The sequence below is a fragment of the Scophthalmus maximus genome, chromosome 7, assembly GCF_022379125.1.
Source record: "Scophthalmus maximus strain ysfricsl-2021 chromosome 7, ASM2237912v1, whole genome shotgun sequence".
NCBI classification, from domain to species: domain Eukaryota; kingdom Metazoa; phylum Chordata; class Actinopteri; order Pleuronectiformes; family Scophthalmidae; genus Scophthalmus; species Scophthalmus maximus.
The window spans coordinates 2,519,180-2,533,810 of record NC_061521.1 but is presented as its reverse complement, the minus strand read 5'-3'; the positions used below and the strand labels follow the sequence as shown (position 1 = coordinate 2,533,810).

General features: G+C 43.0%; 2 protein-coding genes across 3 annotated transcripts; one reads left to right on the top strand and one right to left on the bottom strand.

Moving 5' to 3' along the window:
* Positions 1–63: 63 nt before the first annotated feature.
* Positions 64–5,597, top strand: LOC118315185 (centrosomal protein of 41 kDa-like). Of its 2 annotated transcripts, none has more exons than XM_035642249.2 (11): positions 64–556; positions 1,293–1,356; positions 1,832–1,879; positions 2,276–2,337; positions 2,607–2,667; positions 2,885–3,026; positions 3,739–3,902; positions 3,986–4,053; positions 4,169–4,283; positions 4,591–4,809; positions 4,919–5,597. In XM_035642249.2, exons 1-11 carry the CDS (start codon positions 473–475, stop codon positions 5,044–5,046), a joined length of 1,155 nt encoding a protein of 384 aa, XP_035498142.2. In that variant the 5' UTR covers positions 64–472; the 3' UTR covers positions 5,047–5,597. The 2 variants fall into 2 exon arrangements, with proteins under 2 accessions (XP_035498142.2, XP_047189207.1); XM_047333251.1 differs by having other exon boundaries at positions 64–598.
* Positions 5,598–7,155: 1,558 nt separating this feature from the next.
* On the bottom strand, positions 7,156–12,233 carry LOC118315225 (carboxypeptidase A1). Its single transcript, XM_035642321.2, has 11 exons — positions 12,082–12,233; positions 10,661–10,742; positions 10,418–10,552; positions 10,202–10,306; positions 9,908–10,009; positions 9,635–9,736; positions 9,421–9,531; positions 8,937–9,027; positions 8,115–8,314; positions 7,821–7,905; positions 7,156–7,476 (listed from the first exon to the last, which is right to left on the bottom strand). Exons 1-11 carry the CDS (start codon positions 12,144–12,146, stop codon positions 7,289–7,291), a joined length of 1,266 nt encoding a protein of 421 aa, XP_035498214.1. The 5' UTR covers positions 12,147–12,233; the 3' UTR covers positions 7,156–7,288.
* Positions 12,234–14,631: the final 2,398 nt, after the last annotated feature.

Here is a 14,631-nt window from a genome sequence, read left to right as displayed (position 1 = left end):
CACCTCTCCCTCCGTGCACACCTGCTTAGGTAAAAAGGAAAATTACATTTTTAATGAGGGGAAATGTGAGAGATGAACACCTCCCTGAAACAGGACCCATGAGAAAACGTTTCCATAATTACACTTTTAATGCATTATATATATTATGCAACTGAAAGTGGATAGGGTTAGGGATTAGGATTTAGTGCAGTTGCAAAATAAAAACTAAAATTGAATCATACATTCCATTGTGATGCAAATGTGATGTCATCCCCATTGATACAATAACCAAAGGTTCAAAGGTACACACTCCTGTGATCTGTCATCTCATTGCATATGACAGGTAGTGAATAATCTCAGAATCCTGTTTGAATTATTGCAGACACAGAGGCGAGACGCTGAGTTACTTGACCCCATTTGAAAATACAAAAACTGGGACCTCCACCCAGAAAGACAAGCACAATTTATTGAGGAATTCTTGCTCTTAGGCAAAATGTATGGCATGCTCAACAAAACTGGGGACCTCTCCCATCTGCTCCAAAAGAAGAAAACCTATCGAGTCAGGGATCAGTTGCAGGTGAATGTGAGGGAGAATTTTGCCAACTTTCTAGGGCAAAGGGTAACATTTGATTTTCTGGTATAGACTTTTTGGAGGAAAATAGCTTATAAGAAGGACGTTATTCAAGAGCAGTTCAGAATTGTTTTGGATTGTATGAATGAGACTTAATAATAGAGTTTATAATATGACATTACATTTATTTAGCAGACACTTCTGTGCAAAGCGACTTACAATAGGTGCATTCAACCATGAAGATATTACCCAAAAAGTGCAAGAATCAATAGAGTACATAGACATTTGTCAAAAGAGCTTCAAGTGCTCATTTTAGATTTTTTTTTTAATTATTATTTTAAATAATAATTTCAGGGAGTAAGGTGCAGTCTGAACAAGTTATATTTACATGATCTGTCAGATTGCTGGCTTAGTCAGACACAAACACTGGAGCAATGGAGTAATGATGAAGGCCTTTAGAACTTTATGAGTATTGAGGATTAGCTGACAACTAGCTGATACCTGGTTACTGCCTAACTGCTTAAAATGTTGGCATAATGAAGTAGTTGGTGGGGTGGGGAGGTGTGTAGTGCCAGAAGTGTAAGTCTGTTTGCTTCCACAGTTACATTGTGTGAAAGAACATACAACATACATATGACAAGTGAAGATTCATATAACTTATATCATGTTAACTTTTGTTACCATGCTTGTTGCTCTTGTTTGTACCGGCTAACGATAACCCACAATGTCCTTTTCTTTCTAGTACATGGATAAAAGAATACCGAGAAACGCAAAGTATCAACACGTTAAAACCCGGTTGGACACAGGTACAGGACAGTGTACACAGTACAGTACACATGGACAGGACCCTGTCCATGTTAACATGCCCTACACCTCTTTACAACTATGCATATTTATTAATTTATTTATTTTTCAAGTCGTGTACTCACATTTCAGCAGACCCTCCTCTGGAGAGGCACTGGTATTTTTTTTTTTTTTTTTTTATGTTGTCCTCCACATAAGGTTCTATATTGTAGCTATTCTTTATGAGACAATAAGTTAATCATTTTTGTCTATACCATACTGTATATCAACAAACATTTTTGCTCGCTATACATGAGAAACAATTTACTTCTAATCTCTTGAATAAAACAAAGGGAGATGTTCAGACAAGATAAATGACACACAATTCCAATAAGAGAAGGACTTCAACTCATGTTTAGGCCGGTGCCATCCCAAACTATTTAACTTGAAGTGCTCTTCTGACTCTTCATCACATTGTTGTTATGTTTCATTTGGTAGGATGCAGCCTCACGAAGTATATGGAAAGACTGGAGGAGATTAAAAGAAGTGAGTGACTTGTGCAAAGGAATAAACATGTTTATGAGTTGGTTTATATTACACTATTCTTCAAAGGCTTTTGAATCCATTTTTTTAATATTCCAATTTTTAATTGACATTTATGTATGCTCTGATTAAAGCATGCCAGAACAAAACAAAAAGAGATTTTAGAAACCCCTTGAGCCAAGTTTGGCAGGATTGTGTAACACTCACATATTATTCAATCGAAGCACAATTATTTCATCCAAATTATTGATATTTCCCGGTTGATTAAGTTCTTCGTGGACAATGGTCATCTGCTGTTGAACTGTCCTTCGATTTATCTGGGTTAAGTGACACCGATTCACCCTCTCTTCAATCGAGGATTACACAGTTTATACAGATTTGTTTTTCCCATTTCCTCAGATTACAGGTATCGTGCAGATGAAATTTTCAAGCGATTAAAGGTGACAACATTTGCACAATTGGTAAGAATCCTTTTTCATTTCTTTGTAATACTGTATTATCCTGCTTTACTCTGTTGTGCTTTGCAGCACACAGCTATTTATGTTGCCTATATTTTAACAGACTGCTTGTGTGGATTACTGTGGACAGACAGCTCTAACAAACCATTAAGATCCATTTGCTACCTTCATTTACAGACTCCGTGACACGATTCTCTTTGCTCTTTTACCTCCAATTGCTGATCCTGGTACAAGCGTTGATGATTTCCAAACTTTCTTTTTTTCCCACCCAGATACTTCAGGTTGCCTCTGTGTCAGAGCTGAATGATGATGTTGACTCACACGGCCCGGAAGGTAAAGCAAATGAAAAAAAGAAAGAAAAAAAAACCCCGACAACAACCTGCCCCCAACATTTATATTAATTATTCATACTCTTAACATTATGAAACATCAATCACCTTCAACTTAATACTGCATGGCTCATTAACATTTTCAAACAAGTTTCTTTTGCCCTGGTCACATTACATTAGTGGATATACTGTTGACTCCCCACTCCCCCTCTCATTTGCAGACGGTCTCTCAGTGTCTGACTCAGACCTGGAGTTTCTATCCCAAGACGACAACAGCACCCCACACGCGTCGCCTCTTTCAGATTGCCAGGATGTACGCGACGCCAGGGAAACCTGCTACTCTGCCAGGTCAACGCTGCTGAGGTAGTGTACAGCTCAGACATCCCGAAAACCTCACTCCCCATATCGCTCTCTGTTTAGCTGATATAACTTAGTGGGTTACACCACAAGACTTGGGAACGGAAGGTCGGGGTTTCGAGTCCTCCCTCAATCTGTCATCAGTGTCTCCTCATCTCCCCTGCGTCCTCTCGCCGCCTCCAGCTGGAACAGGAGGCCCAGGAGGGTAACTCTATCTGCGACCTCTCCGGGGGGCTGCAGACTGGGGCAGTGGTAGCGGAGGAGATTTCGGTTAACTCCTGTGTGGGGAGGGCGGATGGAGAGAAAGAGTAGTCTCAAGAGACCTGGACTGAAACCTTCCAGATTTTAAAACAGACCTGCCTTATAAACCAAAATCATGTGCTGGACTGAATCCTCAATCCTCACAGACATTAGTGAAACAAAACCAGCAGAGTTGTGGTTCGAGCATCGTCATCAGGTCTGTTGTTGGCTGGAGTGTTTTAAATCAGTGTGCGTGGATAAGAGCTGCAACAATGAGTTGTTTAATCAATCTGTTTCCATAATCAATTCATGCCAAAAGTCATATTTCTCATATATCATAGTGAAGTGAATATTTCCTTGTGATACGAACTGATTAGACAAAGCAAGACCTTAGAAGACGTCGAAAATGTTCTATTACATGAGGGCATTTTATAGGGAAAAAAAATGGATTCATTAATAAACCTTTGACCCCTCGCAGCGTTGTCAGCGGTGTGGGAGAGCGAGGCCTCGACAGGAAGAGCCAGAAGATGGAGAGTGAGGTGTCCAGCTTCAAGCTGGCTGACAGGTCCTACCCCGACTGCCCCTACCTGCTGCTGGACGTACGAGACCGCGACCAGTACGACTGCTGTCACATCATCAGTGGTACGTGACGCGGAATTGATCGTCCAGCTTTTCATGCCAAATAGAACATTTTTATCATTCTTGTTTTTTGATGTTTCTTGCAGCACACAGTTTCCCCATCACCAAGCTGTCTCGAACGATGAACCCCTATACCAAAGAAGTGCTGGAATATGTATCCTTCCACATCGACTGCACTAAACATTTCAGAAAAACAAAATATCAGGGCTTTTGAAATTCAGTTACAACCAATTATTGTCCTGTTTGAACTTAACCCGAATTTTGCTCAGAAAAATGCAGCAGGGAAGATCATCATCGTGTATGACGAGGATGAGAGAATAGCCAGCCAGGCAGCCACCATCATGTGCGAACGAGGAGTTGAGAATCTGTTCATGCTGTCTGGAGGTAACATACCATTTAACTCAGGTTGTTGACTCTCACTCTTATCGAATCCAAAGTAGAGAGTTGGCACCGTTATGAGGTTGTAGTTGTGAGTGGAGCTGGAGGTAACATTTCTGTGTTTAAATGGTGGGGAAGCCCAAGAAAAGACTTAAAGGGAATATTAATGCTGCCTAACATTTGTGTTATTTCAACATAATTTGAATCGACTCATTATCATTTGTAATGTTAAACTAATCTGAAAAAAGAATCCATCCCTGTTGCATTATCAGTGTCTGAAAAGAGCTGTCGTCCCACTGCTGTCCCCTCCCAGGTCTTAAGGTTATCTCTCAGAAATTTCCAGAAGGCATGACGACAGGCTCCCTCCCGACCTCATGCCTGTCCTGTCCCGCTTCATCGAAGGGGAAGAAGAGCTCTGTGCAACATCAGCAGGAGCCGCAGGCGGCAGAGAAAAGGTGGCGGTTTACATCGGACGAGCTGGTCAAGATCCAGGAGCAGCTGGACGAGATGCTCATCCCAAGTAACCCCAACAGTAAGACCACACTCAGAGACTCAAAAGCCCATTCTCCAATTGAAAATGATAGTTGTGGTAAGGCATTGTTTTAGGTGTCCATAAATCCATCTATCCATTTTCACTGCAGGCCGCATGTCCAGCCGCATGTCGACACTCAGCTCCCAGTCCAATGCCTCTAGTGCTGGAAGTCGACTGAGTTCCTCTACCGCTGGGAGGAACAGTGCCAGGGTTCAAAGCAGCCGACCCTGGAAGTAACCCCACCTACCCTCAACCACAGAGATACACACAAGCAAACAAACAAACATACCTCCAACACCAAGTCCATATATTTCAGGTTACAAGCCGCCTCACTGCATTGCTTTGGAGAAACATTATTCCAACTCTTGACTGCCAAGGAGTGAACATTGTATGCGTGAATGAATAACTGTAAGTTTGGTTGATGAAACTTGAGGCATGTTTCAATTACTTTGGAACCATATTTACAGTTCCAAAGGACTGAAGAAAGTTTGTTCCAAATAATACTTTGTGTAGACCAAGTCTAAAAAAATCTTTTCACAGCTTACAGGCCTACTAATGCGCTAATGCTAGTCCATTAGCTCTGCATAATAATGCTGACTGATGCTCATGAAATTTGCATTTTTTATGTTTTTTAAGGCTTTTCTGTGATATATACTATTATAATTGATTGTGATTATTTTCCAGATACCATACCAACATCCATATGTTCATACACTCTTAAATACAGCCCTGCATCTTTTCAACTGTGCCTGTTACTGATCATCAGTAAAGTTTGAGTGGAACCAAGATCTCTGCTTCTGCGTATATCTCTCTATCCGGAGACCCACTGTAGAGGAGAGGCTGGCCCACTTCTAGTTCAATCCTGCTCAACTTTACATACATATTGTAGTATATCTTCCTGGCCCTCCATTGTTGTGATTTCTCGTAACTATCTTTGACCTTACCAGGCTAAACAACTTATCATGTCACTAGAGCCAGAACTATTCCCAGCCGAATAGAAGGCTGGTGTGGAGAGACAAAGTCGTGCAACAGGCAGATTAGCCATCTTGGGTACAGTAGGCTTGGCTTTCCGTCGTCTACTGTCAGGACAGCTGTGCTGGTAACGCCGGATACCTCCCCTCCTCAAGGTATCTAGAATGCCCGTTGGATCTCTGCCAATAATCTCTCTGGTCCAGGATGACGCAAACATCTGTCCTAATCTTGTATTAGCATCTTGGTGAAAGGGGGGCCTGGATCCAAGTCTATGGGATGCTTAGTGGTCGGGTCTAAGTCTGCAGAATGTCGAAGCCTCCCACCAACTCTAATGAGTTCTTTATGACTCATCCAATTTTGTCTAGCTTCCAGATGCTCCATTGTCTTAAGATGAGTCCGTGCTGTTGGGTCCCACTGTCTCCAACTTCTCCAGTATATTTAACACTGGCTCTGTGACTGAAGAAGTCACTTTCACTTCAGCGTCTGGCCATGGATGGGTGTTAGGCCAATCATCACCACTGTCTCCTTCCAGCTCTTCTACTGGAGGTGGTAAATACTTTGGAGGACCGGATCTTGTCTGTGGCTGAAGTGGTGGCCAATTCCCAGCTAGCACAGCAGTGTCGGGTAGGCTAGGTGTGAGGGGTTGCTTCAAGGTTCTCTTCTTCACAGTGATTTAACAAGTTTATGATATGTTTCGAGTTTGCATGTTCTCCCTGTGTCTGCGTGGGTTCTCTCTGGGTTCTCCGGCTTCCTCCCAAAGTCCAAAGACATGCAGAATGGGGTCAGGTTAATTGGAGACTCTAAATTGACCTTAGGTGTGGATGTGAGAGTGAATGGCTGTTTGTCTCCGTATGTTGGACCTTTGATGGACCGGCGACTCTTCACCCAGGGTGAACCTCACCTCTCTCCCAACGTCAGCTGAGATTAGCTCCAGCCCTCCTGCGAGTTGAAAGGATTAAGTGGTATACTGTAGATAATGGATGGATGGATGAAAAGTGGCAGGATCAGAATGAGACATGGAGAAGTACATTGGGACTTAACAAGACAGGAATAAAGTTTCACCGTGCCACTTCCAAATTCATTATATAAAGTAAGGCAGTAAAGCCTGACTGATAATGCAGTGGTGTAATGGCAGATTTGAGTGTGTGTGTGTGTGTGTGTGTGTGTGTGTGTGTGTGTGTGTGTGTGTGTGTGTGTGTGTGTGTGTGTGTGTGTGTGTGTGTGTGTGTGTGTGTGTGTGTGTGTGTGTGTGTGTGTGTGTGTGTGTGTGTGTGTGTGTGTGTGTGTGTGTGTGTGTGTGTGTGTGTGTGTGTGTGTGTGTGTGTGTGTGTGTGTGTGCTGAACTAAAAGGCTTTCAGATCATGACACAAAAGCTGCAGTTTTCCAGTTTTCATTTATTCATCTGCTTGTGGATTTCATCATATCTAAAGAGCCACGAGTCATAATGACGATTACGGTGATATCAGTCTTGAAGGTGACATCTGCCAACAATGGCCTCCGTATTTTTTTAGTATGGGTTCTTGAAGGTGTGATCCATGATGGTCATCAGCGCCAGCCAAGTCTCCCTGGCAGTGGGGATGATCTGATTGGCAGGCAGGATGAAGCCGTACCGACCCGTGTCCCTCAGCTCAAAGGTGTAGGAATACTTGATGCCCTGGTTGTAGGTCCAGTCAATGGTGCCACCGCTGGCTTGGTCTGCAAGTGAAACAGAGGATTATTCTCCAGGCATACAGCGCAGGTTTGCAGGCGGCAGTCATAATGGAAGTCCTCGGATTCTCATTCTCATTCTGAATATCTCTGAGAGCATTTTGCAGTTAAATGTAGCAATGCTATGCAAAATTTCTCAGCAAATTAGTCCAAGTGCTGTTAAATTAAACATCCATGCTTTTAACTAACTAATTTCTACAGTCATATAGATACTATTTAATTATTAATCTGTAGTTAGTGCTGGAAAGAAGCATAACAAGAACACAACATTGAAATTACCATTGAAAAATGATCTCACTATCTATATTGTAAGCTGAGATGTAGAAACTTACAGATGGTGTTGATGATGCTGCCATATCTGTACCTGGTACCGTACAGGGAAGCCAGGTCAGTGATGGCCTTCTTAGCCAGAGCGTGCTGTAGGACAAGATTGCCATGATATCGCGTGAAATTTTTATTATTTTATACACAATTTAATATTGCTTTTGCAAAGACCCTTTTTTTTCAGGGATAAAAACAGCAGGGCCCTTAGAGGAGATCAGGAGATCCAATAACCACAGTCAGTTTCCCCAGGTTGATCTTGAAAAGTAAAAGAGATCTGAATGGGTTAAAAAATGTTTCTTTACCAGCTCGGCCTGGTCCTTCACTGGAGTGTTGGTGTAGCCGTAAGGATACAGGAGCATCTGGGAGTAGGCATGGATGGAGACGAAGGCCTTGAAGTTTCCGTGGGACTTCACAAAGTCCACAATGGACCTGACCTCAGACTCGGAGTGAGCCCTGGGTCCGCGGTAGGTCTCGGAGCAGGGGTTGCCACTGGCACCGGCTCCTGCACATGATGACCATAGACTCAAATGCCACTTTGTATAAACAGCTTCTGAATTACGATTACTGGGATCAAGACCCGGGTGACTTAAGATATACTAATGCTTATGATACAAGGGTCTCTTGTATATGAGATTGCTTTTAGCAATGAAAAGTGCTATATAAATGAAATGTATTATTATTATTATTACTATTATTATTATTATTATTATTATGTCCTCTTCTGACCACAGTATGACTCAAGATTCAAAAATATGTGTGTTCTTTATTGCTGTACTGTGTTTTGTGTCCTCTGCTTCCTGGGAAGCATTCTGCGGCTGTCTGTCGGCGTGATTGTGTGGCAGATTTGGCCAAGACTTTGTTGAAAGTGAAGATATAAAAGAACATCTCATGTCCCAAAGAGTTGATCCTGTTAAAAAAACCTTTTTGTGCAACTTTAGTGCTCCCTGGTGGTAACAATTACAACAAACTATAAAGGTTCATGAGGTGATTATTCAAATATAGTACCAACATAATCAGATTATTATTAGACAGTAGATTTTTGTAGCTTTTAAATCATTTAAAAAACTGACATTAGGTGACTTTAGGTGTCTTGATGTATTGCAGTGACGAGACAAAGACGTTACCTCCAAAACCAGCGTCCCAGTTCCTGTTTGGATCGACGCCGACACAGTTAGAGCCAGGGTTGGGGCTCCTGGTCTTACGCCACATACGGTTCTACGAACGACAGAGGAAGTCGACACCGTTTTCCTTTTTTTCCCTTTTGATTATCCATCTTATTTTATCTTTTGACCCACGTGTTAAAAATGCAGGTCTCAAAGCAACATGACCATTCTCACTTCTAAAGTCAGGTTTTCGTTAAAAGAGGATGACGAAGCTGAAGGAGTGTGAAGAGAAGGAAAAATGGAAAATGGGTAGTTAATGTGTAATTACTAGAACGGTCGCGGAAAGTATGAGAGTTATGAAAAAGTGAAGAATAAGCCAGAATGGCCTGAACGTTGTGATGTTCGAACCGAGTTCCTAGGATGAAAAATCTGGAAGGAGAAGAGGGCCAAAAAGGACAGGCTGAAATTTTTCTGTAGAATTACACATGATATTCAGAAACCCTACGTTGTTGTGGGTGAAGTAGAAGCCGTCAGGGTTGGTCACGATCTCCAGGAAGATGTCCATCTTGTTGAGGATGGCGGTCAGAGCAGGGTCACGTCCATAATCGGTCACAATCTGATGCCAGAAAACGTAAAATGGCACAACATTCCATGTAGCAGGTTCATGGTCTGAGGCTGCAAAGACAGGAAAGAAAAAAATCTAAAAATGATCGCATCACCTTCTTGGCGAACCAGGTGCCGCTGGCCTGAGTGACCCACTCCCTGGAGTGGATTCCAGTGTCGATCCAGATGGCGGGACGGTTGGCTCCACCTGTGCTGAACTAAGGCAGAGGAAAGGAAAGGAACAGTCCAACACTGTGTTTTATAATTTATTAAATACAGTGTGAGAAATGGGAGAGAACTGTTGATCTCTTTAAGGGATTTTCCCTCTCTCAGCCTCTCTGGAGCCTCTCTCATCGTGCACCTGGTCTTATTTTACCGGGTTCACTGACCTTGAGCACGTTCAGGGGACGGCCCTGGTAGCTCTGACCAATCACGAGCTTGCTGACCAGGTTGGGATTCTCGGCCACCAGCATGTCCTGGAAGCTGTAGATCTGAAAGCAGAAACAAGAGTCTTGGTCCTAACACATGAGCATCATCAGTTAAGTGATTCCTAGTTCAAGTTGAAACTTAGTAATAATCTTGAACTGCCCTGCCGATAATACCCCGTATGGGTTAATGAAAAACATGACAGATTAGATTAAAGAACAACGACAAGAGCGGCCAGAGTGAGAGCATGTACTGACCTCATTGATGGTGTGATACCTGGAGAAGTCGAAGTTGTCAGTGTTCCTGGGCTCGGCCACGCGAGCGGCGGAGTCCATCTCCTCCTGCTCCATATCCAGCATCACCTGGAGACCGGCGACATCGCTCAGGTTTGAGTCGAGTCGACTCAATAAATCCCTACAGTTACCGCTCAAGCCTCGGGTCGAGCAATCGGGCTATGTGCGCGGGTCTGGTACCTGCAGGTCTTCAATGATGGTGGAGTACTCGATGCCCTGAGACTCCAGGTACATCTTGACCGACTGCAGGCTGAAGAAGGGAACTCTGACGTCCACGGGGGTGTCCACTTCGGTCGCATCCCTCCAGAAGTCCAGCTGAAAGGAAACACACACACACACACGTCATACAATTTGGCTCGTTCGAAGCCTTGCACATTCACTCTACTCTCCGTTGTATGTAATATTTTTTGAACGATGGCTGACCTCGAACTCGCTCTTGTCCTCCAGGCCCTTGACGAGAGAAAGCTGGACATAATCCTTCGGTACAACGCGGAGCACCTGATTCCTGCGAAAAGGGAACCCCAGTGTTGTACAAGTTTTTGATCAACTGAAGTAGGGGGGAAGTTGCCAAAGACAGACAGTAAGTAAGATTTCTGAAGGCTAACTGGTTCTGCCTATGCAGAATTTGTACAGTGAGAAACTGAGCGAAGATCTACAGTGTGGATGTTTGACTTGATGTTATTGTCAGCATGGCAAGGCACTTCCCGGGGTCGGATTCCCAGAGTGGCTTTTATCTACTGTTTAAAGCTGAACTCACTAACTTTACACTGCGGCGACCACAAGGAGAATCAGGGGAGAACTTTAATATATGTGGAATATATGAAGGACTTTATTGTCCAATAATTCTTTCCTATCCAGATAAATAATATCAAAAATGATTATCTGACTTATTGCTGACTTAATAAAGAGAACATAAGCAGCAATACAATATATATGTGTGTGCACATATAGTGCACACACATATAGTGTGCTAGAGAGGTTGATGCCAATTGCAGCAACCTCTTCCCCTCAACTGCCGATTGGTTAATCTGTCAAAAAGCTACCAATTTTGTTTGGCTGGATTTTGGGACAGTGTGTATAAGATTTCACATGACTGAGCTATTGAAGATACAAACCTTCAAATATGCATATTAATGCAAAATGCTCACTGATATGGATGCTTTGAAATTTGCTAAGGTTTTTTTCACAAACTAACAGCTGTTAAGGATGTGAGAGGATGTGACGGACATATAAGAGGTGGTTTGATGTCAATAACTTCATAAATGACTGAGCTATTGAGGATACAAACCTTCAAATATGCATATTAAAGCAAAATGATCACTAATGTTGATGCCATGGCATTTAATTTGGCCTTTTCCACAAAATAACAGCTGTTAAATTAGTCACGGACATATAAGAGGTGGTTTGATGTCAATAACTTCATACATGACTGAGCTATTGGAGATACAAACCTTCAAATATGCATATTAAAGCAAAACGCTCACTGATATCGATGCTTTGGCATTTCCTTTGGCCTTTTTCACAAACTAATAGCTGTGAAAGTTGAGAGAGGTTGCCACAGACATATAAGGAGATAAAAGAGATGAAGTAGCTTCAATAAATAGTGACAGCAAGCTGGTAGAGAAAATATAATACTGTCAGACTGTATGAAATAAGGTGATTAACAACCCTAATACTAATTTAGGGAGAGTAAAAAGGGAAAACTGCACATTACAAGTGTTAAACTCAAGTGATTAGTCTGGTTGAGCATGGAAAAGTAGTCATTGCATTTATTGTGACCAGTTTTTATATGAAAGCACTGACTGCATGCATTCAACTAAAAAGCCCTCGCAGGCCCCACTTACCCCTTGAACGTCTCCTTGCAGAGAGCGATGGCGAACAGCGCCGCGAACGCGAGCAGCACCCTCATCTTTACCGGCAGTGTGAAACTGGCCGAACCCAAAAACAGGCTTATATGGCTCAATGTGCTCGGTCACGTGTCAAAAACCCACAACCTTGCTCAAGGTGACGGATGTATGTTCAGCAGCCGGTCCCGTTCTCACGTCAGTCTGGAGATATCAAACCAAGGGTTGCATCATGGACTTTGGCTTGTACCCATTAAAAAAGACATTTTAGAACTCTGCACCTATAACTATTCGAAAAAAAAAATCTGTATCCTGCCACTGTAAATTTGTTTTTAAAATGTCTGCACGAATAAACGTGAGTCTTAAGAATTTAAAACGCGTTCCCTCCATTCTAACCTGTGTAGTGTGGTTTATTGATCTTTGGTTATTTGCTGAAGGTTTGGTTCTGAAATCTTGGCAAGAAAAATAAAAGAGTTGGTGAGCCGGCGCAACGTACTACAACTGCCTCTCGTCTTCCTCCTCGTTCCTTTTACGGAGCAAAGCCGCAATCGGGCAGCAGAGAGCTTCGGCGAAGCCAAATTTAAACCAGCTGCTGGGAGCCGGGTGAACTGTGAACTGTACATGTTAGCGGGGGAAACACTTCCAGACGTGAGCGATCCACCAAACAATGTGACGCCTGCAGTAACAAACAGAAAGCCTTCATCAAAGTACAACTATCTGGCAACATTAATAAAGCAGGTTTTTGCTTCCTGCCTCGTAAACAGTCGTAGCATGAAACATATTGGAGGGTATAGTCATAGAGAATGTTTGGATGTTGAACAATGGACGTCGGATAACAATTCTCCTGATTTGAACTGATTTTTTCATTCAGACACCTTCCTTGTGTGTGGGTGTGTATTGACAACATATTTGACCTTGTGATCATTTGAAGCCAGTTCACATGACATACGTAGAGGACATAACTCACTCATACGACCTCTGCCCAGCGTTCATGTCCCCGAATCCGCGAGGTTGCCTCACGCAACGCAGCTGATAAGGGACGCAGCAGAGGAAAAATAAAGAGCCAGAAAGCGGAGGTGTGGGAAAGCACCTCCTGGAGGGGTTTGTGAGACGCACGGTCATGTGTCCTGCTGAAGTGTCCTAGGGCAGGACACAGCGCTACCGCCTGCTTGAGTTTGGCATCTGTCAACTAAAGGCCACAAACACAGACGTGGACACGTCACAGTGAAGCAGCATGTTGAGAGGATATAACTTGCTCATTGTGATGTGATTCTCTTTTACTGGAAGTAAGAAATAACCTGATTTTGACTAAAAATACATGAGAATAAATCTGTTTTAAAACAACAGCAATGCTTGCATTGGAACAGGGTTTGGCTGTACAAAGTGGACAAAATACACAATTGTCATTTGATGCATTTGGAAAGGCCCTTTGAATGTCCAAGTTATGTTAAAGGTGACATATAGTGCAAAACTCACTTTTCAGTGTTTGTGCACATAAATGTGTGTATCTGTGGAGCCTGCCGGCCAACAAACTGTGAAAAAAGACCACCCTGTGGTTTATCCTGAGCTGGCTAAACCCTACAGCCTGGCTCTGAACAACTGGTTCAGATTTCTCTCCCACTCTGATGTTCCAGTTTGACCCTTTTGTGGTAACCCCGCCTGCAATCTGAGAAACTCCACTCTCTTTCCTACACATTGTGAAATCAGCTGACCAGTCACAACAGACAGGGCAACAGACTGGGCAGCAGCTGTTTGAGAGTTTAAAAAGATACTTAAGCACAAAAATGGAATTTTGTGTTACAGACATTCACACCAGAGGGAATATATAAGGCATTGCAGCAGACGTCTTTGATAGATAACACCATCATGTTCCTCTTAATAGGGTCAGGAGAAGGTCACACAGGAAGCTGCTGAACGCCACTGCTTCCTGTCACTGAGGCAACACCACAACTGTTTGACGGGCGTTTCACAAACCGTGAACCAGCAGATCCGCAGAACACAGCTGTGGTTTGTGCCTGTTTTTGTGTCCTGGGATTATTTCGCCATGTACTACCACATTAAAAAATGAACACTTATCTAACTCAAAGTCTACCGCCACATTCACTGATGCATTTGTACAATTTCAAACATCAACATTTAAACCATAATCAAGTCATGATGAGTGTAAAAGCAGAACTAGAATCTGCATGACAGCAGGTTGAATCTGTCAAAGTAGGCTACCATATCCTTTGTTACAACAAGGACACGCCCCGCTGCTCGCTGATTGGTCGTCCCGCGCTAAAGTGCTCATTTTCACTGTTCCAATTGGTCGAGGAGCAGCTCAATCAAAGCAGACGCCCCCACCGCCCCTCCTCTTGAAACTTCAGTGAAAATGAAACGGAGCGAAAAGCCGCATCAAGCTAGACAGCGGGCGAGGACATCTTTCGGATGTAAGGAAATCTCGTCTACAAAATAAAAGTTTAAAAAAAATGCAATAACGACGTCTGCTGTTAAAGATGGACACACAACGTGCTGTTAACTTAGTCTCTAATAGTCCAGAGTCGGGTGGTG

Bases quoted from the DNA above. Each gene is read 5' to 3' on its own strand.
- LOC118315185 (XM_047333251.1), top strand. From the start codon at position 473: ATGTATGGCATGCTCAACAAAACTGGGGACCTCTCCCATCTGCTCCAA. The intron at 2,668-2,884 runs GTAAAGCAAATG...TCTCATTTGCAG, and splicing joins TGACTCACACGGCCCGGAAG to ACGGTCTCTCAGTGTCTGAC. The intron at 4,054-4,168 runs GTATCCTTCCAC...AATTTTGCTCAG, and splicing joins CCAAAGAAGTGCTGGAATAT to AAAAATGCAGCAGGGAAGAT.
- LOC118315225 (XM_035642321.2), bottom strand. From the start codon at position 12,146: ATGAGGGTGCTGCTCGCGTTCGCGGCGCTGTTCGCCATCGCTCTCTGC. The intron at 10,553-10,660 runs GTCAGCCATCGT...GTTTCCTTTCAG, and splicing joins AGGACAAGAGCGAGTTCGAG to CTGGACTTCTGGAGGGATGC. The intron at 8,315-8,936 runs GTAACGTCTTTG...CATCATGTGCAG, and splicing joins CTGGGACGCTGGTTTTGGAG to GAGCCGGTGCCAGTGGCAAC.